The 24,037-nt window shown below is 41.2% G+C and overlaps 1 protein-coding gene across 27 annotated transcripts in view; it reads right to left on the reverse strand.

The window, feature by feature from the left end:
• Nucleotides 1-24,037, reverse strand: part of adgrl2a (adhesion G protein-coupled receptor L2a) — a 245,846-nt gene that overhangs the window by 17,518 nt on the left and 204,291 nt on the right. For 17 of the 27 annotated variants that reach the window (XM_034229885.1, XM_034229881.1, XM_034229884.1 and 14 more), the window contains 9 exons: nucleotides 19,426-19,440; nucleotides 17,508-18,308; nucleotides 6,327-6,623; nucleotides 5,483-5,586; nucleotides 4,838-5,023; nucleotides 4,458-4,496; nucleotides 2,330-2,513; nucleotides 880-1,002; nucleotides 310-515 (listed from right to left, as the gene is read on the reverse strand). In XM_034229885.1, the coding sequence (XP_034085776.1) occupies nucleotides 310-515; nucleotides 880-1,002; nucleotides 2,330-2,513; nucleotides 4,458-4,496; nucleotides 4,838-5,023; nucleotides 5,483-5,586; nucleotides 6,327-6,623; nucleotides 17,508-18,308; nucleotides 19,426-19,440 (1,955 nt within the window). Of the gene's footprint in view, nucleotides 1-309; nucleotides 516-879; nucleotides 1,003-2,329; nucleotides 2,514-4,457; nucleotides 4,497-4,837; nucleotides 5,024-5,482; nucleotides 5,587-6,326; nucleotides 6,624-17,507; nucleotides 18,309-19,425; nucleotides 19,441-22,992; nucleotides 23,053-24,037 lie in introns of all 27 variants that reach the window. The other 10 variants (XM_034229888.1, XM_034229903.1, XM_034229882.1 and 7 more) reach the window with 4 other exon arrangements.

A 24,037-nucleotide genomic window follows, 5' to 3' on the forward strand; every position in this document is an offset into this window, starting at 1 on the left:
GACGAAAGATAATTGGTGCTCCAGTAATTTCATCCTAGATCGTACGGCTAATCTAGGAGTTAATTTCCCGCACTATAAAATAAAATGGGTATCATTTATATCCCAATGTTGATTAAAGAATTAGTTTTCATTAAGAATTCACTTAGGTTCTAAAGACTCCTTTAATTTGATGTTCAATGACTTAAATAAACTGCAGACTGACCTAGCCCGACATTTACAATTCAAATTGCAGATCTCTGTCTACTCTCAATGTTCCCTCCTGGTGTTATTTAATATGACCTCTCCATTCACTCCAGCAGAGACACTCACATCGATGTGCTCCAGGGTAAAAATCACCGGGTCGTTAATGAATACGCGGCTGGACTCTTTGTTGATGGAGGCAGCGATGATGTCAGAGTTGACAGCCACAGACACGTTGCGGCCGTAAGCCTCGTTGGCCATCTTGATGGTTGTGTTTTCAGCGCTGAGAAACTGGCCCAGATTTTTATAGAGCACAAAAACCAGCTTGGCAACTCCTGTAAAGAGTGAAAGACGAAGAAAGACATCAAAGGTTGAGAAACTACATTTATTCCAATGAAATTCCATTTAAGATATTCAACAAAGGAACGGCAGAAAAGAGTGAAAGATGAGTGAGAGATAGAGACAGAACGCTTTTAAAAAGCCTGTCATTTTCAGCTCAATTCACAGGGCTTGGAGTTTTTGAGATAAACTCCATTGTGCTTATACGTACACTCAAACCAATTATTTAGCTTTTCACAAAAACAATAATGAGAGCCATAGTTAAACACACATTGAATAAGCAGTTTTCTCTGAGAGTGGAACATTTAGCACAAAGTTTCTTTTACTTTTCTTTTGTTTGTTATGTCTTAGTGAGCTTACCATTCCGACTGTTGAGCTTCACAGTGTTTGCCGACAGCTGGATTGAGATACCGCCCTTGCTGGACTGTGGAAATTTAAAATCCTGGACCTGGCCATCTGTGCTGAGCACATACACATCCAGAACTGCAGAAAGACAGAGGATGGGTTAGAGATGAAAGGTGAAAGGACGAGAGAATGGACTGGAGAATATATTGATGCCCACGCATTTTTCCTGACATTTTCTTCACAAACTGAAATGTTGGCACAGAACAAAAGGTAGTGAGCTTGTTACGACCCTGGGTGTGTGTGTGTGTGTGTGTGTGTGTGTGTGTGTGTGTGTGTGTGTGTGTGTGTGTGTGTGTGTGTGTGTGTGTGTGTGTGTGTGTGTGTGTGTGTGTGTGTGTGTGTGTGTGTGTGTGTGTGTGTGTGTGTGTGTGTGTGTGAGCAAGCATGTGGTGCCGTTAGCTGATTAGCTACCCTCGTCAGGCTGATTGGTCTACCTGAGGAGACGGGAGCATTTTAAGCTGAAGCCGTGCATTTCCTCGGCCGATCTCTCTCATCGACCTCTCCTACTTCCAACTCCGTGTCTGTTGTAGTAGATCTGATCTGTTGTTCTGTGTGGCTAAAAGTTACCGGTCCCTGTTGTACGTTTTTTGTATCTTTGTAACGCTAAGCTAATGTAATCTGTCTTGAAGACACGCTTTGATTGGCCTAGGAGTGGGGAAACCCTTTTCTTTTGTTTAAATCCCGTTTTCTCCTGTTTTTCGTTAGGTAAGAATCCTGTATTTTATTTTATTTCTTTTATTAGGCAATATATATATATATATGCAAAGGTTTATTTTTTTATGTGGGTTTATCTCGACTCTTTTGTGACCGTTTCTTGGGAGTGGGAAGAGTGGGGAGAGTGCAACTTTGTGCTGCACCTAGGTTCCCCTAGGCCTGGGCGTAACAGAGCTGTACAATAAAAATGTCAAACAAAGTGATCATTTCATCCCTGAGAGACTCTTACTAATATGAATAAAACAACATTGCTGAGGAAAGAAAGAACTAAAGAAAAGCCGTCCTTATATGGTCTAACAGCAGAATAAAATAAAAAAGGAAGCTGTGGATAAACAATGTCTTTATTCTGACTCCACAGCAGGCTAATGTTCACATTATTGTATAGAGTTTCAAGGTCTAGACTCATACATTTATAAACTAAGCGTGCGTAATCAGAGAATCCAGTCTATTTAATTGTCTGATATTCATCACTTTGTCAGTAAGCGACTCGTTAAACCTAATATGCGTTGCTTTCCTTTCCCCCCAAGGTTTAAATGCTTATTATGAAAACAAAGTCCCTTTTTATGTGGCGGCCTTGTTTTCCTATCACAACAAATACTCTCTCAATGAATTGGAAGTAATCAAATTAACTGAGCATGCATCAATCAAGAGCTCTTGTCATTTGCTTACCACAAACTCTTGCTTTACTTACTTATGTTGTCTGCAGGAACTTTAACAATGGCAGGCTCCATGAGGTTGTCGGCGAGGACAAACGCCCCCTCCTCCAAAGTATCCAGTAACATGGTGGCTGCGTGCGTCTGCTCCGTGCTGTTCATGTCGTGCCAGGACTTCAAGGCCTCCGGTCGCAGAAGGTTATCTACCGTGTCCACAATGGCCTGTGTCGAAGCAGACGAACAAACACACACACACACAAAAAAAAACAAAAGGTACTTGAGTAACTCTGAGAAAAGAACACATTTTGTGCAAGCATTAGCAGGAGCATGCAGACACTGAATAGATGAAATGCTGTGGAGAAGCATCACTTCTGTGAGGAATCAAATAAATCAATGTGATGGAAAAAAAAGTCATAGAGGACACTGTTTGTTGGGTGTATATACAGTATGACACGATAGATTAATTAGAGCCATTTACAGAACAAGAAAAACATTTTGCAAGTGCGATGATCATGAAGGATGAACTGCATGAAAGGAAAAACAGGAGCATCACGAGAGATGGTGCGGATTCAATTTATTTTTCAAGGACGCGGCATCAGGGCAGACATTTAGGGTCACAGCCTATCAGCTCAGTCCAATAACAGGATAATAAGACATGGCCCGCTTAAAGAGCCAAAAGCTGCAATTAAAATTCTCTAATTACAAATTTGTCTGTATGTAGATTTAGTTTTTTCTTAACTTTTTCTTACACTTTATCTTCTAGTCGTCAATGCCATATACTTAGCTGTATAAATGTCATTAAGACACCCGGCAAAAAGCACTTCAAAAATAAATATGGTAAGAATTTCACTTGATGTGTATCCTTCACGCAAAAATGTTTCCAGCCTCTCACTCTCTGCCACCTAAACAGCTTAGGGCAAAAACACCAGATCAATTAGGCGTAAGATCCAGGCTGAGTTTTCTTCGTAGAAATAATCAAATCAATGAGTCTAATCAGGGAATCAATGTTGGCACGGCTGGCGGAAAGGTTGGGGGGCAGCTGTTAGTGATGTTGCGTCAAGTATGGCAGATGTCAGATAATGCTGACTCAACGATGTCTGTGCTAAATCTTCGCATGCCACCATTAACATCGACACACCCCTCTAACACGGCCGACTTCTCTCACCTCAAATCTACATGTTGTGACGTTAAAAAACAAATGATGATGAGTCATCTTTAGGGAGCTCGTGTGACTACAGACATATATTTTATTCCCTTTTCCTCTTTTCTTTTTATGAACGCACTACCATTGACTGGTTAATTAGCCCGATCCATTTTAATACCGTCCCGAAGGAGAGATTTGGATTGAGGGGGGTGACTTTGGTGGCAGGTGGAGGAGGACACTGATCTCCCTAATGGTGGAGGGATATATATGGCCAAAATACTTTGATGTAGGAAGCTAGGCCGATAGCTTTCAAGAAGAAGGGGGAGAAAATGGTTTAACCCGTCTAACCCTATTAACCAAATAGAGCTTAAGATTTGCAACTTTAATTTAAGAAACAATGACTTGTATGACCTAAAACCTATGTCCTTGTGAAACAAGAGCCACAATTTAGATTTTACATGCAGTAAAAGGTCAGGTAATGGTCCTTGAAAAAAGAAAAGAAAAGAGGATTTGAATAAATCACAAGTGAGCTGTGTTTGATGCAATATTCAAGAGGGTTTTATATTGAATGGAGCAGTGGTATAAAAGCAAAACATTTAACAGAGCAGCAAATCCTTCAGCAAATGAATAATGAGAGAGATGTAGGAACAGGATGTTTGTTTGAGTTGCGATGTTATGCATCCAGACGTGCAATCTTGAGTCAACACTTAGAAAACATATAATAGGGAACAGAATGAAAAACGAAATACACCATTGCTGCCAACGCATTGAGGGGGAACAACACAGATACACATCCATGTAAAGAAGCCATCTCTGTAATAGGAGATTTCTTTGACTTTAGAGAGCACTTAAGGTACGATTGTGTCTGTGTGTAAGGCAATAAAGCAGGAAGCACAGGGAGGAGGGAGAACATGACAGTGCAGAGGGGACATGCTGCTGAACTGGGGCTGGGGCAGATACAGTAGTACAGGAAATAAAGGGGACGGCAGCAAGCAGAGTGGGCAGAGGCATTGCTTCAGTACCTTCATGTATGCCCTGCATGTCCTTTCTCGTTTTTGAAGCTTTTTTATTAGAAAAGAAAAAGAACACATAAAAATAGAGACATGTAATTTGCACAATTTGAAGAGTATAGGCTTTGTAGCCCTGACTGAATCGGTCGATTTACAAAGTAACTACTGAATGATCCAGCCACTCCCCTTTTCATGTGCCGCAGACCTGCTTACCTGGAGCTCAAAGTGCTTAAGATCTCTGATAGATGCCAGAGTCTGAAATAATATAACAACCTTTTTTGTCTGTTTGTCTCATAATTTAGCTGAACTTGAAAAGATGAAATACAGAAAGGCATGTGACAAAATAACAGCTACTCTACATTACTGCATTACTTTTGGGAACACTAATATACCTTGTTGAAGCTCCGTCCGGCAGAGTCCTTCTCGCTGGGCCGGAGCTCCTGCAGCTGAGCGTCCAGGATGTCCACCAGCTGCTCCATCAGGCGCACCGAGGAGCTGACGTCCCCGGCAAAGATGGGCCCTTTGGTGTGCTTGGCTAACTCGTTGGCCAGGTTAGCGGCATTCTCACCGCTGCGGATCTGCAGGGAGAGGGAGTGAATAATGTTCACAGGAATGCAAGAAGACAGACTTTGAAAAGGTTTATTTACAGCCCTGTTTCAGGCATCAAATCAGACTTGAATGAGTCCGTGAAAGGCCAGATTTGTCTTTCTTCACATAGGAGAAGTTGCCATGGTGGCAGTTTTAATTGTGTGGTAAGATAAAAAAACACACAGAGCTCTTTGTTACAACTAATATACACATTTACTGCTGTGACACCCCTGCTTTATTCTATAGCTTATATTTGTTTTCTGAAAACATAAACAACTTTCCAGACCTATTTCCTATCTGATAAATGCAACTGTTAAGCAAATCTCACCCAGCTTTGCAGCCATCTTAGCAACAAAGACATGCTTCTATTATTTGTCTACCCTTTGTATGTTTATAAGAAACACATTGCAGTGACACAGGGAAAACATCGAGGCAGAGCTTATACAAACCTTTTGGGCAACTTGGTTGACCCAGTGGGAGGTACAGTTGCTGAGATCAGGGCCCTTCGGGTGCCAGGCCCCAGTGGAAAGGACACATGAATAAGAGGCTGTGCCTGAAAGGGAAAACAAGCACAGAAGACTCAAGTTAAATCAAGTTAAATCAGATTTATTTTCCCAGGAAGTCCTTGTCAGGGCAAAACAGGACAAGGACACAGATAAGATAACTGCACACGAACAAGACATATACAAACATGTAAATTGATAAATCTCATATGAATGTGAAGCCAGAGAAGGACTGCCTGTGGTTCCCTCAGAAACAAAGGCCTCAGAATGTAGTTTTCTTTTTTAAGACTCTAAAGGAAAGAAAATAGCCGGATACAGGAAACTCACAGACAGGCAGATGAACATTCTGCAATTCATTCACAAAATATTTTTAAATGGCTCATTCCTATTTTTGCTTCAGAGTGGCAACATGCTTTTCCTCGTCCTAATTATCCCCATGCCTGACGAACTCTGAGCACTAACACGATTTCACACACAATCAAAGGAGGGAGGCACGTCTCCACGCAGGCTGCAGGAGGAACAGCTGAGCCTGCTCCGCAACACAGCCGTTACAGATTGCTAAATCATGTTCCGACCTGGAGTGACACAACTAAAAACCTAACCGCTTTATAATCTGCCGTCACCGTTTCCCTTAACAACGACTTCAACTGAGGCCTGTTAAAGATACAAAAGTTGTATGCAAGATTATCAGACACATCTGAACAAACTCTGGGATGTTCTCCGGGGACGCCTCGGGTCATATTGAAAGCAGCGAGCACACGGCCCTGAGAGGAACAGAAGTGCTGTTTACCTCGTGTTCCCTTGGGGCAAGGTCGCTCCACGATCATGCCCCTCTGGGTCTGAGGCCACATTATGTCTCTTTTCTCGATGGCCTCGCAGAAGCGCTCGGGTAAAGGGAAGGACTCGAGGGGCGGAGGGGAAGTAGTCTGCAGAATCACAGGAGGAGGCTTGGGCGCTCCCCTGCTGCCCTCCTTGAGCCCTGTTGTGGAGCTCGTGTTGGCCACACCCCAGTGCACCGTGGTTGTTGTGGTGGTGGTTGTCGTTTTCTGAGGCTGAGGGGTCGTGGTGACTTCTGAAAGTGGTGGAGCTGTGAAGAGAAAGAAGCAACATGTTGATGAGGATAACAGCTACGTGATGATATTATCGCCTCCACGATTTATGGAGCTTGATTCTCCCTAGGAAACATTTATTATGGGTGCTAATGAACACATGATCCAGTGCTATGGAATAACATATATACGAGGAATTCAAATCAAATGGTAGTTGGACCTGTGGTTGTTGTATAAGGTTGGCTAATTAGCGTGGCATCCCTGGGGTGCATGATATGGATATATGAAGGGTTGATCTGAGAAAACTGAGGCAGTTATTCAACTTGACCTTCTGGTGGGCAGATGCCCTCATATACCGCTAACGATGTCCCCTGTAACTAACATACCTCATTTCTTTTCTGACCATGTTTAAAGATGTAATGTTTAACATCACATGTATCCCGTTGTGTAAATTGCAGCTAAGTGCTTTGTGCAACAAGCGTATTTGCATTCCCGTTGACTATGTCTTATCCAAGGCACTCAGTCTGCAATGAACAAGACAATAATTACAGTAACATCCTCCTGCCTGGCAATCATTCCTGGCTGGGAGATTTTGTGGCATGGCTGATTAAGTTTCACTAGAGTAACACAGAATCTGTATGTGTAGCCATGGAGCCTGAACATTCATTTTGCAGTTGCTTCTTGCAACAACTCATACTCTGATAAAGCAGGTGTGCAGTAACTCATGCAATGCCCCAGGCAAAAACAATATGTTTCAGTCCCAGGAAAAGAGAAAATAGTGCACTCTTTACATTTAACACGAGCCACTAAGGAAACACTATGAAGACATTTTTCATGTGATACACCAGAGAAGTGAGAAGCACTGTAATTACATTTCACACAAGTCAAACTGAAGGGAGTTTTATACATGAAATGTTGATACACATAAACTATTTGATATAAATCTGGTCCACATCTCCGAGTACAAAAAGAAAACATGACCCCCCTCTGTAAAAAAAAACATTGGTTGAATTTAAAAGGAAGGGCTGTATCAAAAGCGCACCGATTGGAATGTAATGTGCAAACTGAATCTAATCGCATTTGAGTACTTGATTTCCTCCATTAGGCTGCCTGTAGAGCATGCAGAGAATGTGAAGAGGTGCTGTTACACTGCTTGAGCTGAGCACGGTGTTTTTCAGCAGTACGACCAGTAGTGAAAACATCGAAGAGGCTGAGCTACAGAGAGTAAAAGAGAATAGCAGGTCAGGGGCAGGAGGAGGAAGAATATAGAGAAAGGGGGGATGATGTTGGAAAACAAAAAGGCACACACAACACAATAGCAAGAAGATTCAGAAACAATGGGGACAAACTGAAGAGGAGAGGAGACAGTTTGTCTTCCAGTGAATAGAAGGAGATGCAGCCAGACCCCCGGAAGCAACACCTCCATATCTATTTCTGCCATTGGATAATGGGTCTAGCTGATAGCACCCCCAACACACACACACACACACACACACACACACACACACACACACACACACACACACACACACACACACACACACACACACACACACACACACACACACACACACACACACCACTATCACCATAGGCCCCCCGGTGTGGATGAGAGGCTTCGGCACAGTCGAGCTGAAGGGAAATCGGCTTTGAGGCTGGCTGCTACCTGTGGCGAATTAGGCTCTATTGACCAGAGGAGATGACTCTGTGCTCCCTCCTGTTGAGGGCTTTAGAACTCTATACACACAAACACACACCCACACACACAAGCAGGTGGCATGAAGGTGTACACAGCTGACTGGCTGTTCTGACACTGAGCTGAAGACAGATTTGGCTGATTTCAACTCAGCCTTCCTCTTCTCCCGTCCCTCCCACCCTACCTGTATCCTTTTACTCAACACAGTGAAATTGTCGCTGCACGGCCTGTCACAGCAGTTGAGAGACAACCTGTGCTTAGTGGCCTTTTCAGCACTAGCATTTAGCTGGCTGGGAGAAATGCCCGTCTCCATTCTGCACCAATACCTTTCTATTGCTACAACGCTTATTCTCTCATGACTCACTGGAGAAGACTAAGAGGTGAAAGTAATAACCATAAAGAAAGCGTTTGCAAATTTCCAGTTTGAAAACGAAAGCATGTGATGTTGAAGTCCAAAGAAAATGAATGTGTCGACATAATTTGTGAATTAATTATCATTGTTTCTATTGAAACATCTGGGTCTGGGTTGCTTGGCAAACGTCCAGAAGATTCCTAAGAAACTGTGGGGCCCTTTATAGGTTTCTCATTTCCAAAGTATGAAAGATGATAAAGATAAGATAGCAGTCTCCGTCTATGGGGCGTTTAGAATGCAGACAGAAATAAAATGAAAATGAATCACCGCTCGACAGAATGATTTAAGATAAAAGGGCCGCTACTACAGCCAATAAATCAAAGAGGCATCTGCTGTAATCCAAGCGCATTCCTTTAGCATGTCAACTAACAACTGTATCTTGTCTACACCCCTCACTCAACAGGGCTGCGTGTCATGGCTTGCAGGGATGTTGAGCTCCATGTTCTAGTTACATGTACAATTAAATCTCTTTGAAGTTTTTATTTATGTTGTTGCTACCTACTATCAGCGGTGAAATTGTGGCAGTAATTAATTTCAGGCCTAGTTAATACCAGGCTACAACTAATGTGTTTGGCTCTCCTAAAGCATTCCATTTCAGAGGGATTAGGAAAATTGTTGTGGGGTGGATTTGCTGAGGCAAAGTCTGGGCATTGCTTTGTTTTTCTCGGCAAGCACAGTCATAGAATATACATTAAAGAGCTTCATTAACATTACATATTATGTAAAGGAGATAAGTAAAAGGCTATAATAATCATGTTGGGATATTCATGTCATGTCTATGATGCGAACTAATCCTCTTTACTGTGCGCAAAAGAGGCTAATATGAATGTATGCTGTACTTCCCAGGGAGATTTGTGCATAAACAATGCGGCATCTCTGTCCACTGCTGTTCCAGTGTACATAGCGTGTCAGCCCCTAATCCTGCCAGCAACACAATAATCTCATTACCTTTATGCCATATCTTGGTTTAATTTGATCCAATGAAAGCTGGGAGGAATTAGCCCATAGGTATTAAAATGGACACTCTTCTCAGGCAGTCACTTCTTCACAGAGATGTCTAAGTGGATAAGTTTATAAGCAGCCACAGTGAGGGATGGGTATTGATCTGTTGCTATAGTGCTGCAGCAGCCTTTTCCATACTTTTTGTGATTCAACCTATGGATTCAACGCATTAACTAAATATTTCTATTTTCCACGGTGGCAACACATGGCTGACACAACTGAATGCCTTCACTCTGCAATACTCCTTTGATTATGACAGAAGAAGCAAATCCCATATATGGCCTATATGGAAACCGGGACAGGATCCTTGATTATTATGTCTCTGCTGCACTAAGCCCAAGGGAACCTTCAATTAGCTGTCACACAGTGTGAGCGCATGGAGTGATATTCTCCAAAGAGCTGCCAATAGTCTGGACAGACATATTCATAACCTCTTTGTATGATTCAACGCCTACACATTGTTGCACTTGAATGTATCACAGTGGTTCTGTTATTACCGCTGGGGTTATAGGTCTGGGATTGATGACAGACAATGAGACAGGAATCCAGGAGAGGAAAAGGTGAGGAGCTCGGCTTGCCGACTGTTGTCAGAGCATATGCATACACGTCGTGAGCACCAAGGAACACACGCACACAAAGATGCACACACACGGTACCCAGATGAGCCTCTTTACCAGGACTCAGTAGTAATGGCGCGGTGACAAATGAAAACCGACAGCATGTGTGTCTTTTATATTATGCTTAATGGCTTCACTTTCAGTAGGCACCGCATGGTTGTTCATCAGGGTAATGTTTCATACACATTACCAGGTGCTGCTTATCTTGCGAAGGAGGGAAAAAAGGGGTAAGTGAACACCCATTTAGCACTTGTTTCAGCTAATTTGCCAAGTAAAAAGTTAAAGGATTTATTAGATCTCACTTGTCCTCTGCTCTATCCCCTACTCTGTCATGGAATAATCATATAATGATGTGGAACAAGGAGGTTTAGCTCTTTGTTCCCATATTGTAGGAGATTCACACCTTGCCAAGGTAAAATCATCATGTCTTTAGTACAGTGTGACATCTGGATCCTAGGTGGCAATCACCTCCTAATGGAAGAGGAATATACAGTCAGTCTAACCTCAGTCTGTTTGAGGCCATCAGAACAGGATGAATCTAGAGGATGGAAATTAATTGAAATAAGGTGTCAGACTGCGAAAAAACTAAGTGTAAATGATTTCCTCTGCAAATGCTGTCCCAGTCACAAACATGTATTTCACTCAGTCCTCTCTGGGTGCAGCCTTCCTTCTGAGTTCATATGGAAATGGAGCTGTTCTTGAGTATGAAATAGTGTGATGATTTACAATACGTTTGTGATGCATTTTGATATCTACCAATAATAACAATAATACACAAAGGAAATTGGATTACACGTCTTTCACCGTGCGCTGCATTTGCAGCTGTGGGGGGGGAACACGGTGAATGATTGCTTGGGTATCAGCAGTAAATATGAAGAAAGCTGAGTGAAAATTCGGATAATTTCCCATGTGTCACGTCCTTGTGTGTACAGTATACGTCCATGTCTTAGGGAACACAACCTAATAGCTGGATTATGTTATTTACGGCTGTTTGCAATATTTCTTTTTCAAACAATACAAACACATTGATTCTTATGGACAACGGCAGGCCCACACACACACGCACACACACACACACGCACACACACGCGAAAGCACGATTATAAACACATGTACACACTCTCAAAAAAAAAATACACTCTCAAACACAGAATGACACCAAAGTATAGAGAACAGACACAGCAGCTGCCAGACTAGAGCCTGCTTTTTTTCCTCCTTGCAGCTTTCTCTGTACTGTACGTGCCTCAAATTTCAAGCATTAACTCCAAGTGTGCCGAGCAGACTGATATTTAATGCTGTGCGCACAGGAGGATGTCTGTTTCAGGGGTGTCCGCACACACACAGATACACTCCATAAGCACGCTCACAGCTGTGTAACGCTGCATATACAGAGATTAGAGAAACACACAGACACAATAATCAGGCCTGTGCGAAATAAATCTCCTTAAAGGCGTGTGTCAGGGAGTGATGGGGGACCATTGTGATGTCTGAGTAATAATTATTTTAATACGTCTTGTTCCACAGTCAGACTGTAATCAAACAAGAGACTATGGATCCCCTTGGCTACATAGGGCTCAGTGTAAGCATAATCACCCCTCCTCTCTCTTTTCTGTAAAACATCTCAGTGACATTCTAAATCATAACCCCGGGTTTTGTTGCCCACATAATTGTACGCTGTCAGTGGATACTGTGTACAGTAGTTTAACATCAGGAGAAAAGGTAACTATCAGCTTGGGAATACAAGATGTGTTTGTGGATAAGGGGTGAAATGTACCTCCTTGTTTTGCAACGCACGGCTATTGCGTTTTAAGACGAGCGGCAGAGATCGGGTGAAAGAAACCGGTGACCTCCTGACATCATGAGCTGGATGGCCTTTAACGCTACCAGACGCTGGGTTGTTAGGTGTTATCCCACAATGAAATATCAGACGTTGTGAACAAGACTATAAATTCCCATCGTGGGATTTCACCCCTTTTTATCGCCTCAGGTTAAATGTACCCTTATATCATAAACAAGAATGAGACCATTGGGTTATGATGTAGACGGAATAACGTCACAGTCTGTCATAAAACCGTGGTTAAAAAACCTTCATTGGAGGAATACAAATGGAAGCAAGGCATATAGGGAGATCCTGTAGTCCAGCAGTAAAGAAGGAGGCCTTTAAATAAAGCAACACTCCCAGTAGTGCACTAACAGCTCAGAAGAAATGATTCCAAGCTTACCGAGTTCAAAACATTATCACTAAGACGGACACAATTTGGGGATTTAGGGACACCTTTAAGTGCTATAAGAGCATAAGGGACAAATGGAATTAAACCATAACATGGACAACGCACAGATTTTAGGCTATATGTGCCTTTTGGGGATTTTTACAAAGCTGTTTTCTGCAGATTGTTGTGTACAGCGAGGTGTTTGATTTGGTCTGGCAGGGATTGTTTTGTCGGTCAACACTAGTGTGATCGTGACAACAGCCAACAGGAGTTTAAGTCAACAGGAATACAAGTGCGAAAGAACCACAGATCAGTTGCTTTTAACAACAGCCTAAATCAAAAAGCTGGTTTACATCAGCAGCTAAATGTGGATCAATCCAAAATGTATATAAGCACAGCTAAAATACAGTAAGCTTCATAAAAAAATGTTTCAAATACTAATTATGGTTAAATCTAAAACCTGATACAAACTGTTCCTCTGGTGAACAAATATTTCTGACAAAACTGGGTAGTCGGAGATCCCTGATCTTCATGTGTGTGATGGCCGTATTTGTCCTGCTGTTATGTGTGTACAGTTTCCCAGAAGGCACGGATGAGGATTTACTCAAATCCTGTCATTTAGTGTGCACTGCTCTCTTTGGGAATGATGATGTCTTTAGCCTGTTTTCAGGAGAGAAGCCAAACAGAGGCATATATGTGTAGACATGCACGCACACAAATGCAAATATCTGGATTTAAGGCACAGTTCACGGATCCTCGTGGATGAAGGGTACTACAAAAACAGTGAGAGACTACTGGCAGCAAGAGTCAAATGAACCAAAAAAGTAATGGGGCTGGCTACAGAAAGAAACAGATTGATCCAATAGAGAAATACAAAAAAGAGAGACGATAAAATGGCTGCAGCAGAAAAAGAAACAACGAGAATATGACAGGAGGACAGAAAACAAAAAGGGTGATTTTCCACATCAACACAGTCTCCGATCAAACCGCTGTGTCCACTTGAGCAGCTGACAGGGGGCTCGGGAGAGGCAGGGGCGGGGGGGGGTTGTTGTTGTCAAGGCAAACAAACTGGCCGTTTTTAACACATCCCGATCCCTGCGCCACTGCTGAGCATGTAGGAACAAGACGTCTCTGCCATTTTACCTGAGCACCTCAGTTGGCTGTGAAAGCTTGATGCTGACGTTTAAAGTATCCATCCTTCTCTTTCTCTCCCCACTTTCTCTGCTGTCTCTCTAAATGTTGCCACGCACAAGTTGACCTCTATGTAAGCACTGCAGAAGACAGGAATGAATCATAGGGGAGCTTTATAGTGAGGCGTATATTCATCAGACTATAAGAGGTAGGCTCTCTGGGGTGACTGCTAATGCACATGACTCACAAGCATCTGTAACAGCTGAGCATTTTTGCATTGCAAAGCACTTTCACAACACACAAACTACATTGTTTTGACCACATGCAGCGTTTTGTTGGCTAATTGGCAAGTTGTGTCAGTGAGGCCTACCTTATAATTTCAAACAAATTGGGTCATTCCCTTCCTTATGATCCCCACTTGCAAATGTGAAATTTGAGGGGGCAGCAATGATTGAAATTGTATGCAAATGTATTGACATTTCAACAATTAAACAGCAGGCCTTGATTTGTGTGGGTGTAAACTGCAGCACCGGGGGCTTTTATATGGAAGTGATTCAGGATCTAATTTTGCAACTGGGGATAAATAAAAGGTTTGTGAGTCTCACCTGTGCCCCATTGAGGCAGTGAATAAAGTCTGCTTGTGCATACTTCTGCTAAGAAACAGATTTTGAGATGCTTACTCAGTGGTTTGAGGCCAAATATCAGAGCTTGGCATAAATAAAAGGTCCATAAATGAGGCATAATGAGTTTTCTCTGGGAATACCTAATCTAAATCAATTTAATCATCTAACTTACAAGATGCGACAAAGGAATATGTACTTAATGAGGTCTTGAATGCAACAAGAAAAACAGGCATGGAGCCATGGTTAAATGAGTGGATTATGGCTCTGCTGGTCGAAGCCAAGAGTGGGACTTACTGACCCATTTAATGTCCACTTCCAGTGGAGCCGCATGTTGGATGTGACCCCATCCACTGCCCCATAATCCTACAAGAGATGATCTTGCCCCGACATGAGCAATGTTATTGGACTTGACAAGAACCCAGCTGTCTGCCACACAGGGTCTAAACATCACTTTGATGTGATTGCGTACCATGACGGAGCGAATCATGTGACAGAGTTGTTTGTGCACTTTTGTGAAAAAAGGGAGTATGATTGCGGTGGACAGCGTACAAGCTTTGAAAAACTGTGTTAAATGAAAAACCTGCAGATCCTTTTGTTTTCTTTTGAAAAAAGTCAAACAATTAACACAGCTCTAGCATCTACATGAATACTTAGCCGTGCTTTGTTGTACAAACTCAAATTCCTGCATGTGTTAAGCTTTCACATGTGCTTGAGATGACTTTTTTCTTTTCTTTTTTAGTCTACTGCTGTTCAAAACATGTGCCTTCAACTTTGTACATTACAAAAGCATTCTGATAGCTTGTTTCAGTGCCCAGTGAAGCATGCTCTGAAACGAACATCAAGATATCACAGAGAGGGCATCCAGTGACAGCCAGAGAAAAAGTGCCATCATTTATGTGTCAACATCTGCCATGTGGGAGGACAAGTTTATTGACATCTTGATGATCATCATGGACCATTCTCCCTTGCGCTCATCGACTGAAACTCAACATACATTAGTTAGAAGCGCCGGGCAGGCACACGTCTCATTTGTCAAGAAGAGAGAACAGAGTCCTTGTTGAGGTTAAAATAAAGATGTGTGAGTACAGAAGCTCCAAGAAGCAAATATGCAGTATGTCAGTCAGTGTATGTGTCCAAACAGTATCTACAGGAAGGGAATCCATAGGGTGCTTGGGAGCTTGACTGTCTGAATAAACACACACATACACACTAGGGCTGCTCGATTATGGCAAAAATCATAATCTCGATTATTTGAGTCAATAATTGATATCACGATTATTAAAAACAATTATCCATTTACTTTGAAAACATCAATTTATTGAAAAGAAAATGTGAACAGTATGTTTTTAACAGTTGATTACCCTGAACTTTAAATATAATTCAACTGAAAAACCAATACAAAATAAATATAAAAATAAAAATAATATAAATAATAATAATAATGTTGTTTTCATAATCGTTGCAAGCCAAAATCGTAATTGCGATTAAAATACGATTAATTGAGCAGCCCTAATACACACACACACACACACACACACACACACACACACACACACACACACACACACACACACACACACACACACACACACACACACACACACACACACACACACACACACACACACACACACACACACACACACACACACACAATAACTAGATTTGACTCTTATTTCAGGGTGAATCCTGTTAAAGCCTCTGATTTCTCTATCGGTAATCAGTGTTCATTCAGCAAATGAATAAATCAATTGAGCATGCAGCCTGTATGTACACTGCTTATTCCAAGAATTCATAACAGCTAAACTGAAAATAAAGGATGTCGCGGAGGTTGTAGCTTGACTGCCTTATAATCAGTTTAGCGTTTATTATATAAACACATGATGGCATGTAAAGACATGCTCCAATATATTTTTACTAGATAGCAGAAAAGGTGATATCATGACCACTTTTACAGCAGCTGCAAGGTGCTGCATGGAAACAGCTCATTTGAATTAGCTCTGTGTGACATTATGTTTTGGGCATGACTAAAATAAGCAAACACCTTTTGGCTGAAGCATATTCCACAATTGCTCTCAATGTGCCTGTGATGTGCAAATATTTAATTAACAAAATCTGGCTACTATCTGTCTTATTGGCAGTGGAGACACTTCAAATATGTTATTCAGAGTTGGGGAAATAAAATAAAATATGTTTTTATCTTGTTCCCGATGATTGTTGCAGTATACCTCTCAATGCGCCCTCGGCATATTCATTTCGCTTTCCAACCTGCACTACGTTACTTGTCACAGTTAAGCCTGTCTTGGCCGGATTGATGCTGCTCCACTGGCTGAACCCTATTTAGCAGCCATAGCCCACGTCTTATCAATACAAAAGTGGACGAGCAAACACATTAATACATATTGAGCTCTGGGATAATCTGTGGAAAAGTTGCTTGACCTCAGCGGCTCATCACTGACTGCGTTGAGCATTACGTGGACTTAGGACTCTGGGTGTAGAGGGGATTAGGATAATTACTGTTATTATATTCTCAGGGTATGGACTATCGCAGGCCTAGGCTAGCATCCCCTCAGTTCTTGACAGCTAAATTAAAAACATACACTGCTGATGTGACCCCGGATGATTGATCCTTCTCCCTTGTGTCTACCATCTCTTTCTCTCTTAGACCGAACCTTGAATCCTCCCACTCTGCCGACAGAGTGAAATACTTTTTTTAATGGCCGATGGAGATTTGGAGTTCAGCAGCACTTGGGGAATGATCTAACCTTGCCCCAGGCAAGACTTTGCACCTGTCCGGGCATGTATGTTTCCAGAGGTGAAAGTATATATCTCTTTCCCTGTCATACCCTCTTTAAAACACGAGATATGCTAGCAGGGGTCCCTTGAGCCTTAGCACCAGAGACTCAGGGAATGCCCGGATGGTAAACCTCCCCAAATCCCCAAGATACTGATCCCTTGTGATATGGTAACTGGCTGCGAGGTGTTGTTTACCACAGAGTCTGACTCACTTCACCCCCAGAGATGCTTTCCTACACTCCAAAGCTTCCGTAACATATCTAGCACATATACGATTCTAAATGAAAAACGTGTCAGCTGTGGCACTTCATACATAAATGGGAAATACCAAAGGAATATCAAAGCGCCCTTGACAGTAACTAAAATCACGATTTCAGGGAATGCAATTTAATAATTTTGTCAGAAAAATAAATGATCGGGGGGCTAGGTTCTTACCATGTGCTGGATCAGGTGGGCCAAACTCCAGAGTGTATCTCAGGATGTAAAAATTATTCCACACATAGAGCTGGTTATCTCGCGGATTGTAATCCACAGCTGCAATGTACTGGTACTGGTTGGGAAAGTGGATATCAACGTATTCCCCACGGTTCTGTTTGGTGTTGTAAACGTAATCGATCATGCTCTTGCTGACTTCACTTTCGTTGTCTTCATAAGTGGAGCGGACCACGTACAGTACTCCACAAACCATGAAGGCATTGGAGGCTGAGCGCTTATCATAGGTCGTGTCCCAGGTAGCCTCAAATCGCAGCGTGTAGGGGTTCAACTGGCTGATTACGATCATGCCGTTGTTCTGCTCGGTGGCGTAGATCACCCACAGCCCATTCTCATCTACGGCCAGGTCAATGTCTGTTTTGCCACCCCACTTGTAGGGCGATGTGTCGTGGTAGTTGGCATTATTGATGATCGCCTCACCACTTTTGATTCGAGTCCGCAGGTCAAACTTCACAATGTTGCGGGTACGCTCCTTGTTGAAAAACACGGCCCCATCGTAGATCACAAATCCGGTCCCATCCACCCGGTGGGGCAGCTTGTAGGTGATGGTTTGCCGGGCATTTTGGAAGTCATCAAAAGAGGAATACTCAATGAGAGTGTCTGTCCTATAAGGAGTCCAAGGCATAACGTAGATTTTGTCGCCAGCTTGCAGCGGATCTCTGCACCAGGCGCCGGCTTGTTGCTCCGCTTCAAATAGAAAGGAAGGATCACCGACAGATTTCAGAGTCCCAGGACAAAGAAAAACTAGTAATGGGAGAAGAGTAGAATAAAAAAAACAGACACAAGTTAACATGTGAAAAATAAAAACCACACAAAAATATATGTAATATCAATATAATCTCTAATGTCTTCATTTTGTTTTACAGGTTGTCCATGAAGAGTGGGGACAGACAAACATTAAAGAGTGGCCAAAACACAACTAACAGCTACAGCCAATATTCACAAGCAGAATAAGGATTTTGGTTTTGTGCATAGAAAGAAAAAAAGGAATAGGAAAGTTATTAAGCATAATGTTTAAATATATAAAGTAGTCAGAAACAAAAAGAAGCTGGGCCTCATAGTCATTAACTGTTGGGAGTAGAACAGAAATGAGGGGAAATAGAACAGAAACAAAACTTAACGAAACAATTGGTCCTGTAAACAAAAAAAATGCAGCCAACTAAAGTCACTTGGCAACAGACGGGTTATGAGAGAGCAGGAGTCAACACAGTCTGCAAAATGTTTGTGTGTACTTAGACGTGTCTGGGTTACACCACCTATTCTACGGTATATACCCGAGTGGCTTGTCATTACGATGTGGTGCAAATGTCACAGCCATTAACATTTAAAAAACTTTCAGTAAGGGTCTCTTGAGGTGTTATGGTTGGTGCTCTGAGGCATAGGAGGCATAAGAATCAACAGAGAAAAGAGCAGCAAGTGGTCAGGTGAGAATAATGGGGAGAATCGTGAAAAGATAGGAGGGGGCCTTGAGAGAAAAGGGACAGTAGAAAGCAATAGCTTGGAAAAAAGGGCCAAGAAAAACTGTAACCATGGCATGCTATGGAAAAGGGTTTGGAAGCCAGGCAATATGAGAATCTGCTGAGTAGCTTAAGCACCCAGGGAGAATGAGGAGAGAAAGCCCCTGTGGACTGCAGCCAATACAGCCATTTACATCTTATGGCAGCTCATGTGCTGTCTATTTTTATGGCCAATATCAGGGCTTCCATTGTTCCACTAGACTGGCCGTTAACATTACAGTTGGGGGGGATGCTGAAGATAACGTTTGCGATGTGTTTGTAGGGGCCACCATGGGAATATAGGTAGTTTACAACCAGATGCCACAAAACAAGGAGCTAGGGTTTGGATCGTGTCTTTTATTTACCTTTTTGCTCCACTTCTATTTTAAGCGTTGGAAGAGAGAATGAAAGGGGTGCAAGGGGAAAAAAAAGAGATTAATATGAATTAACTGTCATCGCTACGATTACACATGCAGAAACACGTTATGAGACACGGACAAAGACGGGAAGACCTATTCAGAGAAAGCAGGAAAAACGTGAGAACGGTGACATGGAGGTCCTGTCTTAGAAAAAGGATTAGTACAAAATGATCAATTGTCACAATAAATGAATGGCACAGTGGTGGGTGGATTTTATCTTTCACTGCCAACTGCCTGCATTTATGTGCTGGCATAACTTTTTGACATTTACAAGTAAAACATCTTAAGATTGTTTTACTGAAAGGCAATTCTGTGATTCACACACAAGAATGATCTTCCTTTAGTTGTAGTTATAATGTGATGAAAACGATTTTCTTAGATTTAAAGCCAGCCTGTGAAAACTATTGTAAAATGAAAATCATTACAGCATTTTATTGAGTTATGACTTTGTTTTTGTTTTTAAACTCTGGCCTGTTTTAATCCACCCACCACCAAACACACTCAATAATGAAGAAAGAGTGTAATTTGTCTTTTTGTTTTATACTTTTTTTGAAATATAGCTAACTAAAGCAGTATGATAACTTTTTTATTTCTACTGACTAACATGCCGATTTTATTACAATTACGGTGCCATTTCATCATTCAATATCTGAATAATATCTTTAAAAAGTCTTGGCCTGAAACTCTCATTGAACTTTACTTCTTTCACAATTTTGAAGCCACAAGCGTACAAATAAATGAACTAACTTTGGCTTTATGCAGGAAGCAGGTCATCAGTGTAAGTCACTGGAGCAAAATACATTATGTGCACTCACTGTCGGAGCGTGTATTACATTTCACAATACAGGACTGCACTTAATTAGTTATTTGGTGCTCTCCGATCTATGGCAGAAGTCTGCAATAAATTAGCCAACAAGTTTAAATTCATTGAAACAAGGCACCGAGAAGCATTCATCTGATGTTAATGGCTGATTATAAAACATATGATGATTACAAATTAGAAAAGAATGCCATATGCATCAACAACAAGATGGAATATTTCTAGAAATCTTTTTATAACAAATGTACTCAAATTAATCAGAAAAAGATAAAGCCTAGGTCAGACTGCAAGAATGCTCAAAAGTATTGTCTTTCCAATCTGCAAAAGTTGAGTTTGTTCGCTGTTAAATTTTAAATCTGGTTGATTTGATTTCCTTACTCTAATGTTAAAATAAATGAATTATTAAAAAAAGAAAACAGGGCAATTAAGCTTAAAATGTAATAAACATACAGGTATTCGAGTTAAAAAAAAAAGGAAAACAATGTGAACTGATTCAGGCACATTGTATTGTGCATTACATATGTAGGTATTTACATTTTCTGTCTCCACTTACATTATTATATGAATAGTCTAAAAGTATAAAACTGAAATTAAAAGGGAGATTTATGTAATGACTGAATCGGTACGGCAGAAGCATAATGCATAACATTTAATTTAAAATGCATTCATTCAAAACAGAGCAACTTTGTACTCATAGTGTTTTTAATTTCCCAAATACAGTGTCTCTTGCCCTTGATCTACACTCTATTGGTTTTTAATGTCTTTCTTAGATTTCAGTCTCAAGGGGCTTCACTACACAAAGGATCCGCTACAGCGAGCCTGCAAGGATCAATGTTGAAATACAGTTTTTGTAGCTTGGGATGATGTGAGCAACCATAAGCTAGCTTTTCTTTGAATGCTGAAACCCTCCAGCTTTAATTAGTGTAGATTCATATCAAAGTTTGGATCAGTTTTAATTGCTGAGTCTGACCTAGGCTTCAAAAGACAGTTGAAACTAGAGAATCTGAAAGATCCGTAAATTAATTCACGTCATTCTGCAGAAAGAAAATCAAGTCTGTTGCATCTTACTAAGAGATCACACACAATAGGAGGTAAACAAGTTAACAACAGTTGAGATCTCAGAAGTCACCAACGCCAAATAAAACATAGGAGGAAAGAAGAGGACATAAAAGATGATGTGAAGGAAACCTGGAAGGAAAAGGAAAACACGAAGACCTGATGATGTCAGTAGAAATGTAAGAAATAGAAAATAGCAATCAGTGTGATCAGAAATCAGTCAGTGGATGAAGAGAATGAGGTCGCCAAGGAGGTTTCCTGCAGATTGCACAGGGGAAGGGAAGAGAGTCAGTCACTTTTAATATAGCAACATTGAAACAAACAAACATGAGACACATCCCAAACTAAACCCTAAGACCCTAAACTTTCTCCACTACATAGTACAGCATTTCTAAGGATTTTCTGCTTCCTATAACTGTTAAAAATCAAATTATATTAACTTGTAATAATCACTGTAGATAATCAAATGTTACATCTTCACTTGAACCTGCTATCACCTGCCGACTTGACGTGTTTGATTTAAATTAACGCCTTTTGCGAGCTACACTGAATTAATAAGGGAGAACATCTGAACACAAAAGTGAAGACACCTAAAGATCATGCTGCTCCAGCTTAACTTCAATTTTCATAATCCTTCCAGCACTGTCACATGGAGCGAGGGGTTTCCCTGCATTACAATGTGATGAAAAAGGAAAACGTTAGCATAGAGGACTGTGGCTGCAAGTGAGAATAGGGAGAGCAACTTTTTTCCAAGCATTTTTCCAAAAAGCTTGCACAGAGCAGTCTTAATAAAAAAATGGTCTCTGCTTTTATGTTGCCTGATTCAAGCAATTACTAAAGCCAATTCAAAGGGTGACTCAGTGCCAGGTGAAGGCGAAATGTACATCCTTGGCTGGAACATGAATATAATGTTGCTAATGAGGGCAGTCCATGACAAGAACCAAATTATGAAACCAAGAGGATGAAACGTGGAAATGTTGTTGCAAAGGCCACTTGCACAGAAGAGAACAATTCCAAATGTGCCTGTGTAATTATGCATAGGCTGAGACAATAGAGCAAAAATAATTAAGTAGCACATTATGTTCAGTCAGTGACGGAAAACAGCTGTTTATCATATTGTGTTATTAAGCTGCTGGTTATATTTCATGGCACAAATAGACTTTGAGGGGCAGCGGCTACGAGTCAAAATGAGGACACTGTCCCGTCGTTGATCAGCTTAATGGGGATTTAATATGTTGTCTTGCAAAACAACTTCTAAAGTCTTGTAACCCAGCAAATCCAGGGGATCCTAAGCTCCTGAACCACTGCAATGTTTTTAATCACAAATCTAGTAATTTGGCATAGGATCTATTCTAACTGCAGGAAGGGTCTATGCTTTCCCATCTAAAGAAAGGGTTAGCTCTGGTGTAGCAAAGCTCAGTAATCCACTAAAATGTTCCTTTCTCTGGAGTACTCTGACGCTGAAATGTATATTGATTTTATTTTGGGGGAAGAGGAGACAAAGGATTGGCCAGATGGGAAAAAACATGACACGAAATTGCCTATGAATCACAATCTATCACAGTTTACATGAGGGCTGAGTGGGAAAGGCTGGGCTGTGTGGACTGGATCAGACTGGGAGAACACTGAGCACTTACCAGGGCAGTCGCGATAGGATACATTCTGTGTTCTTGGTCCTATTCTGGTTGGACATGGACCTTGAGAAGCAAAAAGATGGGGCTACAGATATGCATTTTTAAATGGCTGAGAGTGAAGTGACGACCTGTTGGGATTTTTCGTTTGATAGACATCGCCAGGACTGAGAGTCCGTGGGCAGAAGTTTATTTTTCAACACAATGCGTCGTTGTTGACTGTTTCCTTGGTGCAAGAAGGAGGTAAAAGACAATCATAACAGTGGGCGGAAAAGAGTGCACCTTGAGGCTAATCCTACTATTGAGGTTTGAGGTAACACAGCAAGACATAGGATCAATACTTCACTTAACTATGAGGTGAAGGGGAAAAAAACAAGAAGGAAAAAAACAAGCTGTTAGGTGTTTAGGGTAAACCTACAGGATTTGTCTTTGTTCAATAAGGTGGACTCAACGACTCATTATTGTTTATTCCATTTTTAATTACAGGTCATTAAAGCCTTGACGAGGTTAACCTTTAAGTTGTAATAGATTCACCATGTAATGATGCTCGCTAATGCATTCGGATTCAACACTGAGGGGACGCCTTGGACAGGTATACCGCTAATTAGCAATGTAGATGAAATGTGTTGAATATAAAATATGTAGTATGTAGATTAACTTTGCATTATTTAAATGTGGGCTATATTTGGGAAATGTGTTTTTAGAGTATAAACTAGGGCTGTCAGTCGATTAAAATATTTAATCGCGATTAATCGCATGATTGTCCATAGTTAATCGCGATTAAACGCAAATTAATCGCACATTTTTTATCTGTTCTAAATGTACCTTAAAGGAATATTTTTCAAGTTTTTAATACTCTTATCAACATATGAGTGGACAAATATGCTTTATGCTAATGTTTATTATCATTTGAACAATGACAAATATTCTCATGAATATTAAACACAACAACCTCTGAACATTACAAATATTCGCCTCAATTCAACCTGGAACCTCTCTCATTCATTAATACAATACAAATGGTGTGTGTGTGTGTGTGTGTGTGTGTGTG

This window comes from Gymnodraco acuticeps, unplaced genomic scaffold (genome assembly GCF_902827175.1).
Source record: "Gymnodraco acuticeps unplaced genomic scaffold, fGymAcu1.1, whole genome shotgun sequence".
Classification (NCBI taxonomy): domain Eukaryota; kingdom Metazoa; phylum Chordata; class Actinopteri; order Perciformes; family Bathydraconidae; genus Gymnodraco; species Gymnodraco acuticeps.